The sequence below is a fragment of the Anolis sagrei genome, chromosome 2 (genome assembly GCF_037176765.1).
Source record: "Anolis sagrei isolate rAnoSag1 chromosome 2, rAnoSag1.mat, whole genome shotgun sequence".
NCBI classification, from domain to species: domain Eukaryota; kingdom Metazoa; phylum Chordata; class Lepidosauria; order Squamata; family Dactyloidae; genus Anolis; species Anolis sagrei.
Genome location: NC_090022.1, coordinates 122,551,617 through 122,576,668, shown reverse-complemented (window position 1 = coordinate 122,576,668; position 25,052 = coordinate 122,551,617). Strand labels below are relative to the sequence as shown.

The following is a 25,052-nucleotide window of genomic DNA, read 5'->3' as shown; positions in this document are numbered from 1 at the left end:
AGTCATCTGAATAATTAACTACCTTCTTCTCCCTTAGTAAGGTATAAGGCACAAGTATTCCTAATTACTTTCAATCATTTAGTATGCAAAAAGTAATTAGTATGCTGGCAAACCATTTATTTATTTATTTATTTATTTATTTATTTATTTATTTATTTATTATGGAGATTTCTATGCTACCTTTCTCCAGCACGGATCCAAGGCAACTCACATCATATTTAAAAGCATACATACAAATAATTGAAAACCCTAACCAAACAAGTAATAGAGGTTCAACGATCTCCAAAACCCTTCTGTATTATTAAACATTAAAAGTTAAAACCAGTTTAAAATTCCTTGTATCAGTAAGTGCCTGGCTTCAGTTAAAAGCTGCTTCTAAGAGGAAAATCTCTAGTGATTTTTTAAGTGCATGTTGTCCAGGGATTGTGTTGAGGTAAAGGTCTCCTTACTAGACCTTAGAGATCTATCCGGCCTGTATAGGGGAACACAGTGTCTCAAGTAACCTGGACCAAAGTTGTGTAGGGCTTTATAAGTTAAAACCAGCACCTTGAATTGGGCCTGGAAATGAATTGGAAGCCAGTGGAGCTTTTTCAAAAGCGGACTGGTTTGTTCCCTGGAATTCGCTCCAGTAAGTAAACTGGCTGCTGTTCCCTGGACAAACTGGAGTTTCCCAACACTTTTCAAGGGCAGTCCCATGTAGAGTGCATTACAGTAGTCCAAACAGGATTAACCAGTGTGTGTACCACAGTGGCCAAGTCAGATTTCTCTAGGATCAGGTGCAGCTAGCACACAAGTTTTAGTTGTCCAAAAACAGTCTTGGTCACCACCGCCACCTCAGCTTCCAGATTTAAGGCAGAATCCAGAATAACCCCCAAACTGCAAACCATTACTGACCTCAGGCATCAGTTCAGGTGCAAGATAGCCTCCTTGGCATCCACTGGAAAGTAGTAGGAGAGTTGAGCATGATCCGCTTACAGATGATTCTAAACTCCAAAATTCTGGATGATCTCTCCCAGCGGTTTCATGTAGATGTCAAATAACTACAGGGATAAATATGAGCCCTGTGGGACCCCATGGTCCATAGGCCATGGGGCCAAGCAGGACCCCCCCCCCCCCAATGCTACCTGCTGGAGGCGGCCCACAAGGAAAGACTGGAACCACTGCAACACAGTGCCTCCCAGTCCAATTCCTGCAAGTCGCTCCAGAAAGATACCATGGTCTATGGTAACAAAAGCCACTGAGAGGTCCAGGAGGACCAGCAGAGTCACAATCCCCTTGCCTAGCTCCACGTAGATCATCCACCAAGGTGACAACATCATTTCCATCCCATGTCCCAGCCTGAAGCTGGATTGAGATGGATCTAGAAAATCATAAGCTTCTCTGCCACCATGGCAAAACTCTTTGAACCCCCCCCCCCCCAACATTCCTTATGTCAGTCTTTTAAAATAAAAAGGGTTTAAAACTATATGATATATGTGCCTTATGAAATTGTAGCAAAGAATTACTAGTTTTCTGGTTACATTTCTCTGTGAAAACAATGACATTTATTTGACCATAATCACAGACATTTCAACAGTTTTCCTCACAAAACAAGAGCAAGACAATAACCCCTGAAAACTGTGAATCTACAAGTACTCAGTAGCAGGGCCATTGGCATGTACAGTATGTGCTTTCCCCTTTCGGCCTGGCATTGTAACTCCCAATTGAAATGTTCATTGCTGCCAGCACTTACACCAAAGAAGAGCTGGCACATTTGCATATTATGCATATTACGGTAGATGATCCTCTACCATCTTCTTCCTTCCATCCACATAAATCTTCTTGGCAAAGAGCAAGTTAGCCATGTTGGCTGCATAAAAAACAACAACCCCTCAATCTGTTAGCATAATACTTTTATTAGGTTACCCAGAATGACACAAAATGTATGGCAGCTTTGGAGGTCTCCAGATCTCTTCATCAGACGAAATATTTGACAAGACAAATTTTAATGTGAAGAAAAACACTGACTTGGTGTTGAAGCCATGGCATCTACAGGGTCTCAATTTTGAATTGAAATGGAAGACATCTATAAATATTCAAGCGAGGCTCTACCAAGTGATGTGATTGTTTTTGGTTTCACGTGGAGCAGCCTCTAGAAATTCTTGTGTTCGTCATCCCATGGCATGGGATACGCATAACTTTAGGTTTCTGTAATTTGTATGAACTGGACTATATGGAGTGTTGATTTTGATTTTCTTTTCTTTTTTGCTCATTTTTTTTAATCTGCAGTTTATTCAACACATTTTTCTCTATGCCAGTGGCTAGGCACTAAGATCTTGCACTGGTACATTAGTTTCTATTGTTCTTTTTGCAATATCTTAAGGAGCAAAGAGGATTGTTATCTTTAAAATTTACCAGAGCCTATTTTACACCTCACCCTGCTTTTCCCTAGTTGTCTTTCCCCATTTTTTACTGCCTTAGATCCTGTCCTAGAGGCTGTCTTCGTTCACTCCTCTATTTTTTGGCCTATTTAGCATCCTCCTAAGTTACTGTGCATAATTTGTGTCATCGTCAAAACAAATATGTATCCTATGTTAGAATCCATTTAACTGCAGGAGGCAAATAATAAATTAGTTCATCTAATTGCGTCAATGCAAAATGACTCATAAGTCTGACAACAAATCTATTTAGTGAAGGGAGGTAACAATCGGCATGCAGGGACTGGAGCAGTCATTACTTAAAAGCACTTAATCATAGAATCATAGAATCAAAGAGTTGGAAGAGACCTCATGGGCCATCCAGTCCAACCCCCTGCCAAGAAGCAGGAATATTGCATTCAAATCACCCCTGACAAATGGCCATCCAGCCTCTGCTTAAAAGCTTCCAAAGAAGGAGCCTCCACCACACTCCGGGGCAGAGAGTTCCACTGCTGAACGGCTCTCACAGTCAGGAAGTTCTTCCTAATGTTCAGATGGAATCTCCTCTCTTGTAGTTTGAAGCCATTGTTCCGCATCCTAGTCTCCAAGGAAGCAGAAAACAAGCTTGCTCCCTCCTCCCTGTGGCTTCCTCTCACATATTTATACATGGCTATCATATCTCCTCCCAGCCTTCTCTTTTTGTTGTTTTGTCTTTATTATGTTCTGTGAGGGGAAATGTAGAAACTTACAGATGTCATACCTCAAAGTATGACACTCTCAACCTTTGATGTTCTAGATTTTCATTTTGACTGTGTTTCTAGTCACATTTTGTGCATTGAAAACTAACAAAAATAATGTGACACTTAACAAAAAGTGATACCTTACTCCACAATCTTTATTCTTGGATTCTGGACAACTTTCATTGTATAAATACAGTAACTAAGTTACACTTCAACAGTGAAAAAAAAAGGTTCCTTAAGCTTTTGCACAGCTTTTCTGTCATGTCTTTACTCCATGAAGTGCACAGCAAGGTTCAGAAATGGTCCAGAAATATAGGCCCAACTATGCCAAGTGGTCACTTATATCCTGTGAGAAAGAGGACCTACATCCATGCCGTCATGTTCCCAACCTGCCTTCAATGATCTTGGAAGCTAAGTCTCTATGGTGACTCTCACAATGTTAACAACATGGAGGGATTTATAGTGGAAGTTTCCTTTTGAGAAAATAACCAGTCCTAATACAGAATATAGTAGGAAGTAGATCTGAACCTGTTACTCAAATACCTTCAACTTCTAGTCTGGATATACATATGGAAGTTTAGATTTTTGTGTATGTATGTACCTTCAAGTCGCTTATTGACTTATCCACACTACAGAATTATAGCAGTTTAATACCACATTAGTTGCCATGACTGAGATTTGTCATTTTGTGAGATACAATTTAGCCATATCTTCCAGAGAATGCAGGTGCCACAACAAACTACAAATCCCAGGGTTCCATAGGTTGGAGCCATGGCAGTTAAAGTGGTATCAGACTACTATGATTTTTGCAGTGTGAGTGGTCTGAAAGTGTTGCTTTTTAACAATGAGGACAAACAATGGCTTTCTGATGCTGAGAAGGTGTAGCTTAGCCATTCCCAACATGGGTCCCACAGACAGATGCAGCATTTCACTGCTCCCAAAACACAGAGATGCAGTGCTTATCCCATGTGCCCTTAAAGCATACCCAGGTTTGGTTCAAAGAATGAGCACTGTTAAAACCAAGTAGGGACATTCTGGAAACTCTCTGATGCTGAGGAAAAGGAAACATGCCTATGGATGGAGCAGAAGAAAGAAAGGGTTCATGGCTTGAAGAAAACAAATTGGGAAAGCTTTGGGGGACTAAATAAAGTACTTTGTGAGTTGTCCTTCTCTGTGTGCTAACATAAATGTGGTATATATATGCATCAATGTAAAATTTCAGTAGTGTATCCTCTAGATCAGCTGATACTGTATTGGATGGTAGCTCTCAGAGATCTTCAGCCAGCAGAAAACTGGCCATGCTGTCTGAGGGATTCTGGGAATTGGGGTCCACAAACATAAGTTTTGCAAGCAGTGCTCCTGATCATAGGAGAAACTAGCTGGTAATTATTATTACAAAAGAGATCATATTGGTCATTTATAGCACTTCAGTGCCACTTTAACATGACAGGGGTCTATGGAGTCCTAAGTTTTGTAGTATTGACAGATATTTAGGATTCTCAGCCAGAGTGAGTTTAGGGACCTTATCACACGTTGATCAGAAAACAGGTTCTACTGGTGCAAATCCATGTTCATAGATTTCTGGAGGAGCACTGGATTGGCATTCTGTCCATCATACTCCTGTTGTTAAAAAACCAAAAGTATTTAATAAAATAATGCAGATCTGTCTTACTGCACCGCTGCTAGGGGACTCCTTCCAACCCATGTGTTGCCCTTCTTCTTCACTTCCCCATTTAATCCCCCCCCCCCCCGCCAATGTTGTGCAATTACAAGACTTCACCATCTCACAAGAAGCTGTTATTCCACGTACTTGTTGTTTCACGGTTGCACAGTGAGAGAGGTTTGTGCACACTTTCTTCTGGAATTGTGTCTCCACCTAGGTTGCCTGTACTCTCCATTACATGAACAGTATGGATCTTGCATGCATACTTCCCCTGGAGCTGTGATGGTTTTCCACTTATTATGATAATGAATAGAGACAGCAGTTCTTAGACTAAGGAGAATTATATCTGAATAGATTCTTAGTTTGGAAAGTCAAGCAACTAGGTATTCCACTTCTGTGGAATTGCATGGCCGGGGAAACTGGTGTGCTTTCCTGTTATGGGACCACACTTGTATTTTGGCACTAGTGGATGGGATTTTGTGAAAAAGGAGAAGAGGTTCTCGCCCTTTGGGACTTGTGGATACAGAACTTAAGACCAGCCAAGGCCATTTTGTTTGAAATTGTCAGTGCTTTGCGGCCATATCTTCACTACAGAATGACACTGATTTATGAGATCATAACCAGAGAGAGGAGTGTTGCACCAGTGGAGTGCACCAGAGAATTCTCACACCAAAATCCAAATTCCAGGATTCTACAGGATGCAGTCATAGCAGTTTAAAACCATATCAAACTGCTATAATTGTGTGAAAAGGGCTGGAGTGGAAATCCATTGCATTTGTATCAGTAGGGCATGTGTTAAGGATTTAAGTGCAAGGCCTGCAGATGCACCCATGTCATCTCTTGAGCTTCTTGCAGAATGTGTTCAGATACTGGACAGGCTATGCTTCTCAACTAGCCCACACATTTCTCTCTTAAGTCAGCCACAATTTCTAAGCTATCTCCACCTGATCCCTAATTTCCCTCTGCTTAGATTCTCATCTGTGTCTTTGCTCAGCATTCTCACTCCTCATTTGTCCTGCCACAACCTGACCTGTGACAGAGACTGGTAATTTCTGTGGGTTTTTTTCCCCATCATAACAAAGAAATTGGCTGATTGTCTGTGGCTAATTTTGTTAATCCTGTTACCATGGGATGATGCTGATGATGATATGCCTGTTTTGTGCTATGCTCACTGGGCCTCTGTCTCTTTCTGCTTGCAGCTCTGAAAAGCCCCTCTTCCTTTCATGAGCAAAAGAAGAGCTTGGAGAGAGCCAAGGTAACCCTGGGTAGGCATCTGAGTGGGCGGAAAGAATGGCACCACTTTGGTTAACAATCTCTAAAGTGCTGAGGAGCTCAGGAAAACTTGGCTGGAATTCACAATCACAGTTACCTAGAGTCACACATTCTTAAATCATATTCACCATCCCTTCTTATACAATAGTGCAGGTAATATCTACTCTGGTTAGAATTAACTAACAGGACACCAATTTATGTTTGTTTGAAGCAGCATTTTCCAAGTGATTCAGATCAATGAGTTACTTTATATGGAACAGAAGTACAAGTCATTGCACATATAGGGTACAGGGTGTAGTAGTTAAAGCCTATGGCAGTGTTGCTGGAAGCACACTGAGATCACCACCCACTGTAGATCAAAGATGGGCCTTCTGATGAGGGATAATGGGAGTTCCAATCCAACAAAGTCTCCATTTTCCACTCTGTGCATTCCCCAATGGTACATGACAACTTTGTAAACTTCTTGAAACATCTCTTGACTTCAGGTGATCAGAAATTGAAGTTGTAGTTCTGCAATCTGTTCCCAGTTAATAGAAACGTATAGGTCATCTGATGTCTGTTTTCCATTCACCTACCTGTTCATAGTAAACACTGGTGAAGGGTTAATCTGTAGCAGAAGTTTATATGTGAGCATTGGGAATATCAGAGGGTGCCTATGATACATTACTGTACATGAACATCCTGCAAAAAAACCCATGAGTAACATAAGGAAGGATCTATAGCTCCCTGTGAAAAATTAATGTGCTTAGGAGACTTCAAGCCGTCTGAAGTAACTTTGAAGTGCTGTATATTTCAATGTTCAGGCATAGGTTAATATCTCACTGTCTTTCTTCAAAGGCTTCCACTGGCTGGTTGCCTGGAAGAAAAAAGGATTATATGAGTCAAAAGCCTTAAACTGGAGCAAAACTGTATTCTAAGCCTTTATTGAAAATACGGGGAGAGGCAACTCCGGAATATCTCCAAGCTGCTTAGTTTAATACGCCTGATGGGAAATCTGTTTGACCATGTTTGTTCACACATAACATGAATTACATGTGAACAAAGAAATGTAATTACTATGACTTTAAGCAAAAAACAATTGCTTATCTGAAAAGGAAATACATCTCAACTTGTGTATAGCTTTGTAAACGGGGTTAAGAAGTAGACTTTATCCATTTATTTTATAATCAAAATCTGACATACTGGGTTTAGTCCATATCCTAAGCCAGTGTTTAATGTCATATTTCCCTGTCATATCAGTGATAAGTAATTTACATTCTAGGACACTTTGCAGAGAAGTCACCTTTTCAGTAGTCAATCTCTAACCACCTAATATTAAGTATAGAGATTAAATGCTGCATATATTTTTCAGGTAAATAAATTACAATGGTTTGACCAGATCATAAAATCAGAGTTAAAAAAGACTACAAGGGCCATCCAGTCCAATTCCCTAAGGCCATGCTACATCCTCTTAACGAAACATTTCCCCTTGTGCATAAACAATCTAGTGAAATAATCATCTTTGTTGTTATATTTTGTAGGCTGAAGATTTTTTAAAGCACAAGATCCGGAACAGATCTGAGCACTCCGAACTGGTTGATATGCACATTTTAAAGGGTGAGACAGAAAGAGTTGTTCCCTTGTGTGTAATTGATATACCCAGCACCATTATTTCCTATGTAGTCTGTGTCCTTGTTCTCTCTCCAGATGTGAACATGGAAGCTTCTTGTATCTGTTGCAATGCATTTATGAAAAATATTTCTCACAATATTTAGCATGGTATCTAAATCAATACTTAATCAAGCAGTGGGTTAATCAAATTCCTAATAGCTCCAGCACTCTTATATTTCTGCTTCAGGAGAACTGGGGGGGAAAGCATATATCCTTGACTTAGTTAGTGTTTTCTACCAGAATAATCTTTGGTTACGCTGACATATGAATGTTGAATGATATGATGCAAGAAGATACAATACAAGCCCCATATCTGTGGGGCTTCAGTCCTAAATGTACTATTGAAGAAATGATGGATAATTGTGAACCCTATTGAAATGAACAATTTCTAACAAAAGTTAGCATAAAGTCACCCTGGAGGACTTACAAAATTCCTGGAGAAGTGTCCTTGCTAAGAATTTGCTAAGCCATCGAAGACAACTCTGTGGTAACTTCTGGTGGATCTAAACATTCTTGAGACACATGTTTTGTCAAATGCAAGTAGATGAAACCCTGATCCTGCATGTTCAGGGTTTGTAATATATACTATGCATTTCTACACAACAGTGGTGCCTCTTCTGTTGTCAAATATCTGTTAATATCTGTAGACAAGAACTGCTCTCTCATCCTCTGGGTGTGCAAGAGCAGCTGGAACATACTAGGGCACAGCAGTGTCCACAGTCAGTGGAACTATGCTTAGAAAACCCCTGACTGCTCTTTTGTAGCAAGGGCCGCCTTTGCCAAAAATGGCATATTAAGTGTAGTAGAGGAGACTTCCATGCCAATAGCATGCATACTAGATCTAGGCCTTAAATCATTTCTTGAGATCTAATGCAGCTTCAAATAGTAGGTATACCCAAAAAAAAACTAACTACACAGAATTTATGAAGGCCCCAGTTCATATTTCAAGAATTTTTCAGATCCCTACATGCTAATCTCGGCATATTAATGATTAGTCCATGATCCAGGTGGAAACTATTCTTGCACATATATGCTGTAATGAAGAGGGTAGATTGGAAATCATTGAATTGTGTTGTTAAGCCACTTCTTCTGCATCTTGCATGTTGTGTAAATTGAATGAGTTTAAAATTAGCCATGAAAAAGTTCATATATGGTCAAACTAAACTATTAATTATTGCCCTTTGTGGCTCATAGCAGTTAACATGTGGATATTTAGAGCAGTTTTAATTATATGAGTCATGAGGGGTGTTTTGTGTTACAACTGCATCCTGATTCATTATCTTGGGAAATAATAGCGTATATCCTCTTTGTCTTCACCTGAACTTGGTATTTTTTTTAATGGCACTAAAATTCACAGAATTCCTCAGCTGGCTGACTTTGTTGGCCAAGTGATTCTGTGATTGTAATACTTCTAAACTCTGGTATAGACTACCTCAATATGAAATTTAGCCTATTTTTTTTTTAAAAAAGTGTTGACCTGTTCTTGGTGGTCCCTTGAATCACTTGCTGAGAAAGTGTGCCAAGATTTATGCAGTATGCCAAGATTCTGGGTACCACAATTCAAAAGAGATATTGACAAGTTAGAAGGTGTCCAGAGGAGGGCGACTAAAATGATCAGAGGTCTGGAGACCATGAACTGTGAGGAGTGGCTTAAAGAGCTGGGAATGCTGAGCCTGAAGAAGAAAAGGTTGAAAGGAGACATCATAGTCATGTAGAAAAATATGTAAAAGGGTATCATAAGGAAGAGGGAGCAGACTTATTTTGCGCTGCCCTGGAGACTAGGATTCGGATCAATGGGTTCAAATGACAGGAAAGGAGATTCCACCTGAACATTAGGAAAAACTTTCTGACTGTAAGAGCTGTTCAGTAGTGGAACTCTCTGCCTCGGAGTAAGGTGGAAGTCCCTTCTATGGACAGATTTGATTGACTATCTGTCAGGAGCGCTTTGATTGTGTTTTTCCTGCATGGCAGGGGGTTGGACTAGATGGCCCATATGGTCTCTTCCAACTCTATGATTCTATGAAATACCTCTGAGTTTACTTTAATTCGGATTAACAATAGAATTTTGGCTACTGGGTTTATATTGTGGCACAACCAGATCACTTTGTGCAAGGATTGATATTTTCAATGTTGACTGTACAGATTCAGCTGCAGAAGAGTCAATTCAAGCTACTCAGATGAAACTGAAAAGAGCCCGTCTTGCAGACAATCTGAATGAAAAGATTGCTCTTAGGCCAGGTCCTTTGGAGCTGGTGGAGAAGAATATCATTCCTGTGGACTCTGCTGTGAAGGAGGCTATCAAAGGTAAAGCTAGAAAAGTCCCTCTTCTTAACTCTGTGCCAGCATCTCTGCAGAGCACACAAAAGAGAGCCGTTACAGTATATTGTAGGGTTTTTCTTCAACCTAGGAATGCTTTTGGAGTAACTTTCAGGAAAGAACATAAATCTTGGCGAAATACTAATATCCGAGCATGGGCCATTCATTATTGACCTGTCCCCCCACCGTTACCATCACACAAATCCAGCATATCTCTTTTCTAGCCTAGCAGGAAGACACTTGATCAAAGCCAGACATAGCCCTGGAAAGATTACAGTGTGTAGCAGGCATCTTCCTTCCTTCCACAATTTGTCCTGCATCTTACAGTCCTTCGAGGCTTTTGTGATAGGGCCTGTCTTTCCCGGCACTCTACTTATCGCTAGAAGTCAAGGGTCAAGCGCCTTTGCCTGCTAGATTGCAGGATATTGCACTGGAACACTTTCCAGAGCTCCTCAAGTCTGCTGAGTGGCAGGGAAATATCATCTGGTCTAAGCCACACTGATTTGAGGAAGCAAATCAGTTATATGAAGACCCATTACTGACATTGTTCAAAGTTATGTTACCAGGTGGGATTGAAGGCTATGCTGCAGAACTCACTGCCCTGAAGTAAGCACAGTTGTAACTAATTCGTAGGTATGGACAGCAGCCCCAGGTGGCGCAATGGGTTAAACCCTTGTGCTTGCAGGAATGAAGACTAATAGGTCAGAGGTTTGAATTCGAGGAGAGTGCGGATGAACTTCCTCTGTCAGCTCCAGCTCCCCATGTGGGGACATGAGAGAAGCCCACAAGGATGGTAAAACATCAAAACATTTGGGCATACCCTGGGCAATGTCTTTGCAGATGGCCACTTCTCTCACACCAGAACTGACTTGCAGTTTCTCAAATCACTCCTGACATGAAAAAAATGGACAGGATTGTGCTGGATAGTTATTTGACTGCATATAACTTCAAGATTGACTCTTGCCTAGCATAGCATAGTGTCTAGATCTAAGGAAGTAATGCTACCCCTCTATTCTGCTTTGGTTAGACCACATCTGGAATATTGTGTCCAATTCTGGGCACCACAATTCAAGAGAGATATTGACAAGCTGGAATGTGTCCAGAGGAGGGCGACTAAAATGATCAAGGGTCTGGAGAACAAGCCCTATGAGGAGCGGCTTAGGGAACTGGGCATGTTTAGCCTGAAGAAGAGAAGGCTGAGAGGAGATATGATAGCCATGTATAAATATGTGAGAGGAAGCCACAGGGAGGAGGGAGCAAGCTTGTTTTCTGCTTCCTTGGAGACTAGGACGCGGAACAATGGCTTCAAACTACAAGAGAGGAGATTCCATCTGAACATTAGGAAAAACTTCCTGACTGTGAGAGCCGTTCAGCAGTGGAACTCTCTGCCCCGGAGTGTGGTGGAGGCTCCTTCATTGGAAGCTTTTAAGCAGAGGCTGGATGGCCATTTGTCAGGGGTGATTTGAATGCAATATTCCTGCTTCTTGGCAGGGGGTTGGACTGGATGGCCCATGAGGTCTCTTCCAACTCTATGATTCTATGATTCTATGATTCTATGATTAGAGATTGTCTTCCCTCTACTGCCATTTTCCAATAATCTTTATTTTCAAACAAACTGAAACATGGGGTACCAATTGCAACGTAAATTCAGCTAGAATACACTCTTTAGTTTTAGTGAGACCCATTAAATCAGCCTTTATGTAAATCTTGTAGTTTTATTGGGTCCATTTCATTTAGAGCTAACAATGGATTTAGTCCTACATTTTTCAAAATTGCAAAAATTCTGTCATAAAAATAAAATATGGCAGTTCTTTTTCTCTTCCATATTTTAATTTCAATATTTAATAAATATCTCTTGTTAGGTCATCATGGATACACATAATGTCACATACCATCTAATTTATTCTCTATAGAAAAGCCATGAATATCTTTTTTAAGGTCTACAGAAAATAAGGAATCAGATCCTATTGGAAAACTATTTCCAGCTAGCAAAGTTTCATATTGATTTACCAGCAAAGATTTATCTATGCCCATGTTTTGATAAATGCCCATGTTTTGAAAAAATTCTGCAGCCAAAACAAAGTATTTGTGTTTAGTTTCTTCCAATTGCTAAATTGAGATTTTTATTAGCATGCAATTTTAGGGTTTCACCATCAATTCATGGCTTTTTCAGTTAAGCAATTCAATTAAACCTTGCTGTTTTTTTTAATTGCTGCATGATTGCACTTAAGCTAGAGTACTTCTCAGCTTCATGGATGTCTTTTTTGGTATATGATGAGCAAGGAAAATGCATAACTATACTGCCATGCTTTTTTTGGTATATTTTTTGCTTGTGTGTTTATTGGAAAACCACCTGAAACACACACTTCTTTTAATAATCCATTTCGTCTCAGAACTCCTTATGAACATGAAATCTTTGGAAGTTAAAGTCCTTTTATATAAAATGATGTAATAAAACTGTTTCCCTGGTATAAAATGACAAAATGAAGGTTTATCATTTAGATTATTTTTAAAAAAACAACAAATATTTTTGTGCTGTGGGTGGTTGAATCTGTGGATACAAAATCCATGGTTTTTTTTGATCCAACTGTAATTTCTTTCTTTCTTTTTTCCATAGGTACTCAGAAGAACTTCTCCAAATCTTCGGATGCCTTTGCTTTTGAAGAAGACAGCAGCAATGATGGGATGTCCCCAGAGCAGGTCCGGAGTGAGGATTCCCCAGAGTCCACAGAGTCAGCAGCAGGAACCAAAATTTCAGAAGCAGCGTTCCCCTCAGCAGCGGGGTCAACTCAGGTAAAACAGTGTTTCTAACGGCAGACCCTCCAGGTTTCATGAGACTTTTAAATTTAAATTGACTGTAGTGTTGTTTTAGCTGCGTATTAGGAAAATGACCCAATACATTTTAAAAGCATAATTCGACTCACTTAGAGCTAAACACACAGTGGAAATTAGTATTGTGGGTGTAAGTGATAAAAATTTCAATCGTATTCATCAGTGATTAACGTCTGACTTTTGAAGTTTACATCTTATTCTCAGGGAAAAAAAGCTTTTGCTTAAAAGGATAGAATATATTAAAAATCATACTCCACAGGAATCTCTTGGCTTAAAGCTCCCATGTAAGACTGGAGTAGAATGAAATGTTGCTGGTGCTTTGACTAAGGGACTGTTTTGAAAGTTGGTGCCAAGACCAAAGTCAAGTCCTAAAGGAGACCTCTACATATGCTTAAGTCTAAGTTATTCCAAATTTTGAGATATTAGAATATAATCGGAGTTGTTTTTGAGTTAGTATAAAGCAATCACAAAAGTGTTTACTCATACAATACACAGTGTCATACTTTTCTTGTCTATAGTGCTAGTCTATACTATAGTAGTGTAGAGTACTATAGTATCTGTAGTTCTCTCTGCTGCCTATAGGCTTTGACCCTTCATTGAGATGAGGGTTGACACTTCTTTCTCTCCAGATTTACAAGCCATTTTAGATTAGATGACACTGCTTAGAGAAGTCAGGTCTAAGTTAGCAAACAGTGGTTCCAACGAAAGTGTCAGAAATTTGCTCTCCTGCTTCCATTTGGCACTTTTGCCCTCCTGACAAGTTATGAAAGACCACAATGGTAGTGTCAGCATCTTATAACTGTCACACTTGTAAAGTAGAGAGCATGTGAGCAGGCAGACTTTCTGGCTCTCTAGCCAAGAACACTGATGGAGATTTTGTCAATTGTTTTGGGGTCCAGGTTTCTACAGTTTCCTCCCTGACCAAGCCCTAAACATGTGCTTCGGAATGACTGGCTTGATTAATAGGTGGATTTTGTGATTTGCATAAAGACTGAAGAGAAGCAGTGTACTCTCAGTTAAAGAAGACTCCCAGTTGCAGGGTGTCATTGGCTTTGAAACAGAAATGGCCAGACTGGAAGGTGATTTAACCATAATCCACCCCACCAATTAGCTTAGAAAGTTAACATTTCCTCTCACCATAAGAGTTTTTCCAGTAGATTTAAAAATGATTGACCTGACACTTTCCTGGTTTCAATATTGGCAGATAAAAGAAAATTTCCTGATAGATAGGAAGATAGGTTTTGAAACAAAGGAGCTGTTTTGGGATAAAATATTAAAAATGGAGACGAAACTAACTAAAAAGATTTACCAACAATTATTAACATGGTCAACAGAAGAAGAGCAGACAAAAGAGGTCATGACAAAGTGTGCCAGAGATCTAGGGAGAACAATAAGTATGTCAGAGTGGGAAGAGATGTGGACAAAGAAATCAAAACTCACTCACTCCATGGAATTCAAAGAAAACTGGTATAAAATGTTCTACAGATGGTACCAAACACCAGAACAATTAGCAAAAATCAATAAAGGCAGAACTAGCGACAAATGCTAGAAGTGTGCAAAAGATGTAGGCACTTTCATACATCTATGGTGGAAGTGCAAGAAAACCCAATATTTCTGCAAGTTGATACATTAAAAAGATAGAATTAATTTTACAGATAAACTTTGAGTTTAAACCAGAGTATTTCTTATTAGGAGTAATGGATTTTGAAATGGAAAAAAAACACAAATAGAATTTTCATTTACCTAATAACAGCAGCTAGGATCAAACTGGCACAACTATCAAAATCCAGCAAAACACCACCAATTGAAAACTGGCTATTGAAAGTTTGGGATATAATGAATATGGATTTGCTCACGCAAATCTTAACAGAAAGTAATACACAAAGACAAAAAAAAACTGGGAAAAAATTATTGAATTTATTAGAAAAGAAAATGCAGAAATTTATATCTAGGAGGCTTAAAAGAGTTTCAAAGGCCAAATGAGAAACAGAAACTAGACGGCAGACAGACTGAAAACTTAGTGAAAAGAGTTGATAACAAAACCTAGAGGAACCTTGAAGTTGTTTTGTTTTTTTCCCTTTTTTTCTTTTCTTCATTCCCTTCTCAGCTCCCTCTTTACCCTTTCCTACTTTCCTTCCACAATTTGTTCCCACACTTTTGTTGTAAACGTATCTTGATTTTAAAACTTTTTTCATGCTCTAGCCTATTGGAGACAATTTATTCTCAATATTTTTTTTAAGAGTTTTCTCAGTGACATCATGGTTGCCAATTAGTCAGTGCAGTACACAATTGCAGAGTGTGACTGCAATTGCGATTGTTCGAGAAACCTCTCTTTTTCTACTGAGCATCCAATACCCCCCAAATGCAGAGCCCCCAGTGGCGCAGTGGGTTAAACCCCTTTGCCGGCAGGAGTGAAGACCGACAGGTCACAGGTTCGAATCCGGGGAGAGGTGGATGAGCTCCCTCTATCAGCTTCAGCTCCTCATACGGGGACATGAGAGAAGCCTCCCAGAAGGATGATAAAAACATCAAATCATCCAGGCATTCCCTGGGCAATGTCCTTGCAGACGGCCAATTCTCTCACACTAGAAGCAACTTGCAGTTTCTCAAGTCGCTCCTGACACAACAAAAAAACCCCAAACAAACCCAAATGAAGAATATTCCTGTTTCCAAGTGTGGAAGAAGATCCAGTTGTGGGTAACAAGCTGCAATGCACCCCTACCCTGCCTGAATATCTCTAAGGTTGCTGTTGCTAATGGAGGAAATCAGCTGTGAGGTCAACCTCTTGAGGTTACGTAAAACACCGAGGTGTCCTGCTAAGGATCCCAAGCCACTGTTAACCTGAACACGACATATTCTTGGCTTAGATTGCCCTCCTCCATTCCAGCAGCTTTGTTACAGAGTGTACTTGGCATAGGGCACCTTCATTTTCCAAGCACTTATGGCAGGGAGCCCAACGATCGTCCATTTGGTTTCCCTAATAACACCCGCCTGATAAATGCAATTGGTCTCAGTTATATAGAAATACTACAATGGGGAGTCATTACCAACCGAAAATCCTAATGGACTTTGATGGAAACCGATCAGTTGGGAGCCTCGTAGAGTGGTTTTAGTGTATTAAAATATGTATGATTATATTGTGTAGAACCGAAGAGTCTGAATGATTTTTTTGGCAAACTGAATCTATTTTAAGTTCCAAAGGGTGTAGTTCAACGGTCCAGTCTTTTCCTTTCACCACTTGTTATCCATTTATTTCACCAACCTCAGTCTTTATGCCCATCTACCATTTGCCTTATGGCAGAGGAAGTTTGCTTCTGCCAGGAAACAAAATGACACCAATTAGATATAGAGAATATACAGGCAGAGCTCAGTTAACAAAATTGGATACATCACTAGGTCTTCCTATGAAAACCCCTACACAAAGGTCAAACTGACACCAACTTTGCAACCAGGTTAAAACATCTGGTTGCCTAGCCCATTAGGTTAGCTGCAAATCTTTCTAGCTTTTGCTTTCTATAATGCATTTTATTGCATTTATTACACATTTGTTTGTTAAATGTCCTGAGAGCTTGAGATGAAGAACGATTTATAAACATCCAAATAAGTAAACAAGTGGTTTAACTTCTCAACACTTCCTGAGGGAACATTAATTGCATATCCAATGGATTTCTGATTTCAGGGACATCCCTGTAGCTCTGAAAACAATGCTTCTGATTCAACATCTCTTCAGAACAACCAGCCAGAAAGTCCAAAACAGCTGAATGGGCAACAGATATCTCCTGTCACTATGTCCTCATCTGCAAAGGTATGACTTTTTACTTTCACTTCCTGTGAAGAAAAATTATAACGATTACCCTTCTAGCTAGATAACGGTAAACACCCATTTGCAAAAAGAAAGATGGTTTAAGATGTACCTGGGGAAGGCTGTGCCACCTCCTATCACAACAGTAGGGTCCATTTCAATCATAAAAATTAATTCCTATAGCATTAACTTAGTGGGTTGTTTTAGGTTTTTCGGGTTGTATGGGCATGTTCTAGAAGCATTCTCTCCTGACGTTTCACCTGCATCTGTGGCAAGCATCCTCCAAGGATGCTTGCCACAGATGCAGGCAAAACGTCAGGAGAGGATGCTTTTAGAACATGGCCATACAACCCAAAAAACCTAAAACAACCCAGTAATTCCAACCATGTAAGCCTTCAACAATACATAGAATTAACTTAGTCAAAACAGTGGAGTGTCAGAAGGATGTAAATGGCATACATTGAAATTAATTTTTTTAAGTCTTTTGCCATTTATGAAGCTGATCTCATCAGTCTTGACTTGTGGACCAAGTGTGGATGGCATTACCCTTCACAGCCATCCTGAGTCCAGGAATCACCAAGGACAGAACATTTATGTTTCCTCTATCTATATCAGGGTTCTCAACCTGCGGGTCTCCGAATGTTTTGGCCTTCAAGTCCCAGAAATCCTAACTGCTAGTAAACTAGCTGAGATTTCTGGGAGTTGTAGGCCAAAACACCTGCGGATCCACAGGTTGAGAACCACTGATCTATATGAAAGTCATTTCACAGTTCAAAATGCTGCACTTGGCATGTGAATATGAACTTCGAAGGAGCTCTGTTAATTGTAATGGAGACATTGTGTTTATTATTCGCTTTGTGTCATCTTAAAATGCTTGGAAGGAGCTGGGTGTTTCATCGCTGAAGGAATGTTTGCTTAATTGATAGCTCAATCTTCACAACTGGTGTCAGTATATTATGTATCGACACATCATAAAATAGATGAAGAGTAAAGGGTTTTTTACAGTATAGAGGTACTTAAGTTTCGTCATCCAAAGTTGATTTCATTTTCAAAACAAGAGCAGCTGGTTTACAGAGGTTTACTAGTAATTCTGAAAGTATGTGTCACTCTCAGATACAGTTTAAATGAGTTAGCTCACACGCAAAAAAAAAAAATCCATCTAATTGGTAGATCATGCTGAAGGTGTTAATATTTCTGAATTTTTCTTTATGACATGTAATAGTCCAAGCCAACAAGTGACAGCAAGAATCGGCACAAAAAGCCCAAGGAGATGAAGCCCAAAGTGAAGAAACTAAAGTACCACCAGTACATTCCCCCAGACCAAAAAGCTGAGAAGTCTCCCCCTCCTATGGACTCGGCCTATGCTAGGCTCCTGCAGCAGCAGCAACTTTTCCTCCAGCTCCAGATCCTCAGCCAGCAACAGCAGCACCGACACCAGCAGCATTTCAACTATCCTGGGTCACATTCCACTTCGCTGAAGTGAGTTGGTAATGAAAATGTTTCCAACAGTCATCTTCTTCATTCTGTGTCTGGAGTTATTGTATGACTTCTAATTTTGGCATGTTGGGTTGGGAGAATTCAACATGTGCAGCAGAGGGGTGGTATATTTTTTTAAAGGTTTGGGGTCCAGGGGGCTGCATAAAGGCCATACTCTAGAATCTAGCCACCCAGGGTGCTTGCACACAGTAGAATTAATACAGTTTGGCAACACTTTAACTGGCATGGTTCAATACTATGGAATTGTGGGAGTTGTAATTTTGCAAGGCCTTTAGCCTCCACTGACAAAGATTGCTAGTGCATTGCCAAATACAAAACCCAGGATTGCATAGCATTGGGCCATGGTAGTTAAAGTGGTGTCTAGCTACAGTGTATGTAAATGCTTCCCTAGTCATTTGTAGGCTTTGTTGACTATAATGAAAATGTTGCATGTATGCTTAAGGCACTAAGTGTGTTCCAAACCTATTATATAGACCAAGATTTTGGACATATATATTTTTAAAGCAAGAAATATAAACGTTCTGCCATTTTCTATTTTGTTTGTTTCTTTGTTTGTTTTTAGGCAAACAAATGAGCAGATGACCAAAACTTCCAGCTCTTCCCCAGCAGCAATCACGAACCACAGCCTTTCTCCTGTGAAGGGAACCTTTTCAGGACAATCCTGCATTTCGTCTCTCAAACCAGGTCCTCTTCCATCCAATCTAGATGACTTAAAAGTGAGTGATGAGTGTATATGGGAATGCAACAAATGAAAGCAATGCTGCAAAGTGCATGGTTGAAAAATGACAATTAGTCAATAGGCAAAGATTAATCACAATTAAAACCGCCTGAGTCCCTCTGGCTGCTCTAAGTCCCTCTGGGTATAGAGTGCAGGGTATAAATAAAGTTTTATTATATTATTATCATATTCAGTAACTTTATTTTTTAAAATATTTTAAATGCAGGCTTTTGGGCCAAGGTTACATGCCATGGCTATATCTCAGCTAGGCCACCTTCATAAACTATAGCTTGGTTTTCGAATACAGATTAACACAGAGACATACATGGTCAAGCTCAGTATGACCCTGGAATATTGAAATAGGATGCTTCTGAAAGTTCTGATATATTAGGTAAGACATTTAATTTGCACTGAATTCTGTTCCAAAATATATGTTGGACATAAGGCCTTAAATTTTGTTTCACTTTTTTGAGATCAATGTATATGATTTTGATTTAGACAGTTTATAACAATACAAAAGCAAGTAAAGGAAGCAACACAATCTTGAACTGCCAGATATGACCCCATAACAGTAGTTAGTACAGCATCAACATTTAGTGTCTTGACCAGCAGTTTTAGCCTTGGGTTAGGCTAAAAGTGTTTAATTCAGGCAAGTTGCTCCTTTGTTGTAAAGGTGGACCAAAGAGAGATATTGACCAAACGACTTACTTTTCAGGTGTCGGAGCTAAGGCAGCAGTTGCGAATAAGGGGCCTTCCAGTATCAGGTACAAAAACAGCCCTGATGGAACGTCTGCGGCCTTTCCAAGAGTGCAGTGGGGGTTCGGTGCCCAGCTTCAGTGAAATAACTACTGTCACCTTCCCAGTGACCCCAGCTAGCTCTCTCTCCAGCTACCAGTCACAGTCTTCCACCAGTCTGTTGTCCAATGGCTTTTACCACTTTGGAAGCACCAGCTCTACTCCACCCATTTCCCCAGCATCCTCTGACCTGTCAGTGAATGGCTCATTGCCGGACAGTTTCAATGAGGGACCAATGTCTTCCCCGCAGTTTGTCTTGCACCCTTCTCCTGTGCAAGGGGGGTGCGAAGAGAGCCTGATGGGAAGTGTCAATGGAGCTAGCATCCAGCTTGATGTGGAAAGGGTTGACACAGAAAAAGACAAGATGCTGGTGGAAAAACAGAAAGTTATCAATGAGCTAACCTGGAAATTGCAGCAAGAGCAGAGGCAGGTGGAGGAGTTGAGGATGCAGCTCCAAAAGCGCAAAAGGGGCCATGGAGTGGAGGAGAAGCAGACCACATCCCATTTCTTTGGCTTTCCAATCAAACAAGAAAACGCAGTGTCCAGCTGCCCCTTTGCCGCCAAGCATGTTGCCTTGAAAGGCCAGGCCAGCAGCTCTGACACACTAAGTAACTGTGGGACAGCATCTCAGCTGACCCACCTTGGAAATAGCCATTGCATGGAAACTTCGGGACAAAATGGCATACTGTCCTCCACATTCCTGAGCCCACAGTGCTCTCCCCAGCACTCGCCATTAGAGGCAGCAAAGAGCCCACAGCACATCAGCCTCCCTCCTTCGCCCAACAGCCACTACCTTCTCTCTGCATCTCCCAGCACTCAGGCAGAAGGACACAGTTCTCCACAACCCAGCAATCGTCTGTGCACAGCTCCGGTAAGGAAATATTTAATTTTGGTATATTCGTGGAAAGGGATGCTATACCAAAAGTAAGCTTTGGCCTAGATCACCTGGCATAAGCATGTTGCATAGCAGCTGGATGTGAGGTCTAAATAGAATGAGGCAGTTTTCTCAAGAGATGGAGGCATATTAACTTTTATGTAAATGCCACTATGCCAACAAACAAATATATCAAAAGCTCTTGATGGGAAGCGAATGAAGACTATAGTCAAGAGGTTGGGCTGACTGTAAACCATGGCAGCGCTTGACCCTTCCTGTGTTAGCTACGTGCCATTTCATCGTCTCCTTCAGCCTTGTATACCTGGCAATGCTGAGGAGAGAAATATTTACTGTATTACGTTTGGGGAAGAGGGAGTGGTGTTTTCCAAAAAATACATACAATTTGAAACAATGTATGTTTGGTTCAAAGGAATAGTATCATTTTTGGAGAATATACATTTTCTAGCAGAGAATCTCTAGCCCATTTATGGACGTATCCGACTTACATGACTGTGGCATTTATTTGTTAGTTTGTTTATTAACTCTATTTATACTCTGCCCTTCTCACCCTGAAGAGGACTCAGAAATATTTACAAGTAGGCAACAATTCAATGCCAAATGAACAAACATAAAAACAAAAACATATACATTTAAAAATCAAAAAGTTAAAAACATCTAAAGATTAAAACCAATAATTAAAACCACACAATACAAAATAATAGTCTAGGAGTCATTCCAGTCGCAATTGCACTTATTTTGAATCCACTTATTTCACTGAATTATTGTTCAGAGACTTGGTCCCACAACCACGTTTTTAATTTCTTTCTGAAGGTCAGGAGAAAGGGAGCTGATTTGTTTTCACTGGGGAGGGAGTTCCACAGCCAAGGGGCCACCACTGAGAAGGCCCTGCCTCTTGTCCCCACTAACTACACATGTGAAGGAAGTGGGACTGAGAGCAGGGCTCCCCCAAAAGATCCTAACCTCCAAGGTGGTTCATAGAGGGAAACACACTAAAACTGTAGCTTTTGAGTAGTTCAAGTGCAGTGATTCCATTTTATGGAATCCTGGGATTTATAGTTTTGTGAGGTACTTAAACATCTTTGCTAGAGTGCTCTTGTGCTTTCCAGAGATTTGTGCATTCTAAGCACCTGACAAACTACACATTTCAAGATTCCTTAGGATGGAACTGGGCAGTTAAACTGGTCTCTAACTGTTGTAACTGTGGATGTACCTATGGGGTAATTTTGAACCGCATGTCTGCTGCTTCCAGCCTCCTTCTGAAGGCATTCTCTTTGACACTAGTTCTAGGAGATGTGTAGTGAAGAGAGGAACAGAGAGGGTCTGCCATCAGGGAAAAAAGCCCAGCAACAGGAAGATGAAAGAGATGCCTGGATCATCTTAAAGATGCTATTTGATATAGACAGTTTTGTTATATTCAAGTCACTGAGATACAAAACAGGAAAGGGAAGATGCCTTTTAACTGCCCAACTTCCACTCATAACATATACACGCACACACACGCACATTTGATTTACATTCAAATTACGTGACATACAATAGTGGTAATATGCAGATGCCTCTGGCTCAATTTCTTCAGAGGTTATTAAGAAACTTGGCATTTGTCACCAGTGTTTCTCTCTCTTTCTGTGAATAGTTATCTTTGATGCCCTGTTAGTCTTCCCCAACCTTGCAAAGAGAGAATCCCCAAAGCTGGACAGCTTTTATTGTCAGATGTTCTATGTATTTTGGCGGTACTTCCTCTGGAAGAGCCAAGATTATTTCAGCTTTCTTTAGAAGCGCTACCACAGCGGAGAAACATCTGTCAAGCATGTGCAGTATTTTCCTTGAACGTGTATTGAAATTGTTGGCCATCCCACCCACTCATCACCAATGGAACCAGTTTTGGATTGGAGACTTTCAAATAAAATGACAGACAAGCAGAGACTTTGCCTAGCAGCTGACTTAGTGTAATCTGCTTGGCTCCCACATAGGTACCTACACAAGGAGGCCAGAAGTATCCTATCCTGTCCCCCAGCTTTTGTAAGTCAAGCACTCCCCTCCCAGAGGGAAAGCAGCCACCTCCATATGCTGATGCTGTGAAACAGGTAAACATCTGTGTTCTGCTGGGTTGGACTTGGTGGTGTATTGTTTTGTGACAGTGTTAGGGAGCAAAGTCATTCATAGAATTTTAGCCTGTTGTATGTTCCATGAGTTAACCCAAAAGATGTCTACCAGGCATGAAAGCTGCACCTGCTATTATGGAACGAGTGTTTCCACAGTCAATTGGATTAGAAAAACTGTACAAAAGGAAATGCACTCAACCTTAGATTTGTCCAGAAGTTGCAGAAGAGGAAGTGAGTGTCAGTAATCCCTGGCAAAACAAGGGTCTTGGGCATTCTGTTCCTCCAATGAGTAACCATGTGAACAAATAATGAGGGCCATGAGCTCCTGGGGTTAAATCTTGCTCTTTTAGGGGCCCCCACATGGGAGCCCCCGGTGGTGCAGTGGGTTGAACCACTGAGCTGCCAAACTTGTTGACCGAAAGGTCACAGGTTCAAATCCTGGGAGTGGTGTGAGCTTCCACTGTCAGCCCCAGCTTCTGCCAACCTAGCAGTTAGAAAACATGCAAATGTGAGTAGATCAATAGCTACTGCTCCGACAGGAAGGTAACGGCGCTCCATACAATCATGCTGTCCACATGACCTTGGAGGTGTCTACAGACAACGCCAGCTCTTCATCTTAGAAACAGAGATGAGCACCAGCCCCCAGAGTTGGACATGACTGGACTTATCAGGAGGAAACCTTTATCTTTACCTTACATGGCCACATCTCATTCTTATGGCACCACTCCTTGACGTTTTTCCTTCATTCACCTACCCACCACCATAACTCTTGAAAGGCTTCATTCTTGACAGTAAGAGCTTTAAATTACAATATGATGGTAGTTTTTCTCTTACATTTTTGCTACCATTTGAATATTGTCAGTGTAACTGTTCTAAAATAATATTCATCCAGGGCTTGAAAGAGGCTCCTCATCCTTGATTAAAACCAAAGTGGGTGACAGTGAAGGGGCAGGGGTTTATTTACCCATTGGATGCAACATTTTACCATGACCAAAAGTTACACAACATTATTTCTGATGCACTGCCTGAAAAGCACAGTCACTCCGTTTTTCCAGGATTAAGGTCAAGGGCTTCAGGGCCACAGAAGTGGATGGATAGAGGCTCCATACAATTCACAGGCTACCTTCTAGGGTGGATGATAGCACTAGATCACACTTAGAAGAGTTTTGTTCATTAAAAAAAAGCTGTTATAAAAGGTTACCATCCTATCCAAAGAATTACCACTAAATGTTCTTGATTCCTATTTTAAGTTAACATGACCAAGACTAGGTAAAATAGTTGAGTGAAGTAGAATCTGATATTTCCAGTCGTGGAAGGACATGTATATTATGAGACTTTTTTGAATCAAGATGTTACATAATATGGTATATTTGCAATATTTACCCACACAATTATATGCATCTAAACCTACTCAGGCATTTTGCGAAATGAAATTTGCTTTATAATATTACTCTGTGTTGCTCTTTATTCTGCAGCTGCTCCATTTTCTGCATGGCTCCAAAAATCAAAGTAGATAACACATTTATCCCAAGTGCCAGAGTGCCCCCTCAAGAGCTGAAAAGATAATCGTCATAAGCACTTCCTGACCTATATGCTTTCTTTGGCAATTGATTGTTCGGGAGTTATAAATGTGTTTAGTTTCCAAATATGATTGCTGAGGCACATATTTCTGAGGAAATGATGTTGTGAGAAAGGAAGTGAGTTAAGGGTTAATTGCAGGGAATGAATGATTAGTTTGTTCCCAAGTGTTCAGTTTTCTCCTGAAAACCAGGTATTTCACTGACTTGGAATTTGTGGAGTTTGGCATCAAGTAGCTCCAGTGACCACTTTATATATAAATTCTTGTTTTATTTCTTGTTGCAGCAGTTGACCCGAAGTCAGCAAATGGATGAGCTGTTGGATGTGCTTATCGAAACTGGAGGTAGGTGATGCTCACACATTAAGAAGTTAAATTCTAATTGAAGGAAAACTTGATTCCAGCATTTTCCCATCCATAGAGGAGACTGTGTCCCTCCTCTCTACAAAGATGGTAACTTATAGCTACATTTCCTCATTGCCTGACATGGCAATTTTGGAGAATTTGCTCTATAGTAGTTGGTCAGAGGAAACAATAGTGGGGAGCCATATGCTCAGTTTTTGACCTAGTCCATTTGCCACTGTGATATGAAACAAAGGTTTGTTCTAGACTCAAAAGAGTATAGTTTCCTTAATGCATTTAAGACATAGCTACTATGAGATATTGTCTGGAGTATTGTAGATTAGTGCTTCTCAAAAGCCAGTCCATAAGCCTGGTCCCTGGTGAGTTTTCATAAAATAAATAAACAATGGTGGCCAGTGGCACCTAAATACGGTGTCAGCTGCTGGTGCATTGAGA

The 25,052-nt window shown here is 40.5% G+C and overlaps 1 protein-coding gene across 6 annotated transcripts in view; it reads left to right on the top strand.

The window, feature by feature from the left end:
* Positions 1-25,052, top strand: part of MYOCD (myocardin) — a 165,217-nt gene that overhangs the window by 130,813 nt on the left and 9,352 nt on the right. For 4 of the 6 annotated variants that reach the window (XM_067463812.1, XM_067463813.1, XM_060764533.2 and 1 more), the window contains 10 exons: positions 5,999-6,054; positions 7,592-7,667; positions 9,864-10,025; positions 12,655-12,830; positions 16,549-16,674; positions 17,894-18,150; positions 18,731-18,884; positions 19,602-20,552; positions 22,547-22,660; positions 24,542-24,599. In XM_067463812.1, the coding sequence (XP_067319913.1) occupies positions 5,999-6,054; positions 7,592-7,667; positions 9,864-10,025; positions 12,655-12,830; positions 16,549-16,674; positions 17,894-18,150; positions 18,731-18,884; positions 19,602-20,552; positions 22,547-22,660; positions 24,542-24,599 (2,130 nt within the window). Of the gene's footprint in view, positions 1-5,998; positions 6,065-7,591; positions 7,668-9,863; positions 10,026-12,654; positions 12,831-16,548; positions 16,675-17,893; positions 18,151-18,730; positions 18,885-19,601; positions 20,553-22,546; positions 22,661-24,541; positions 24,600-25,052 lie in introns of those variants that run through there. The other 2 variants (XM_060764534.2, XM_067463814.1) reach the window with 2 other exon arrangements.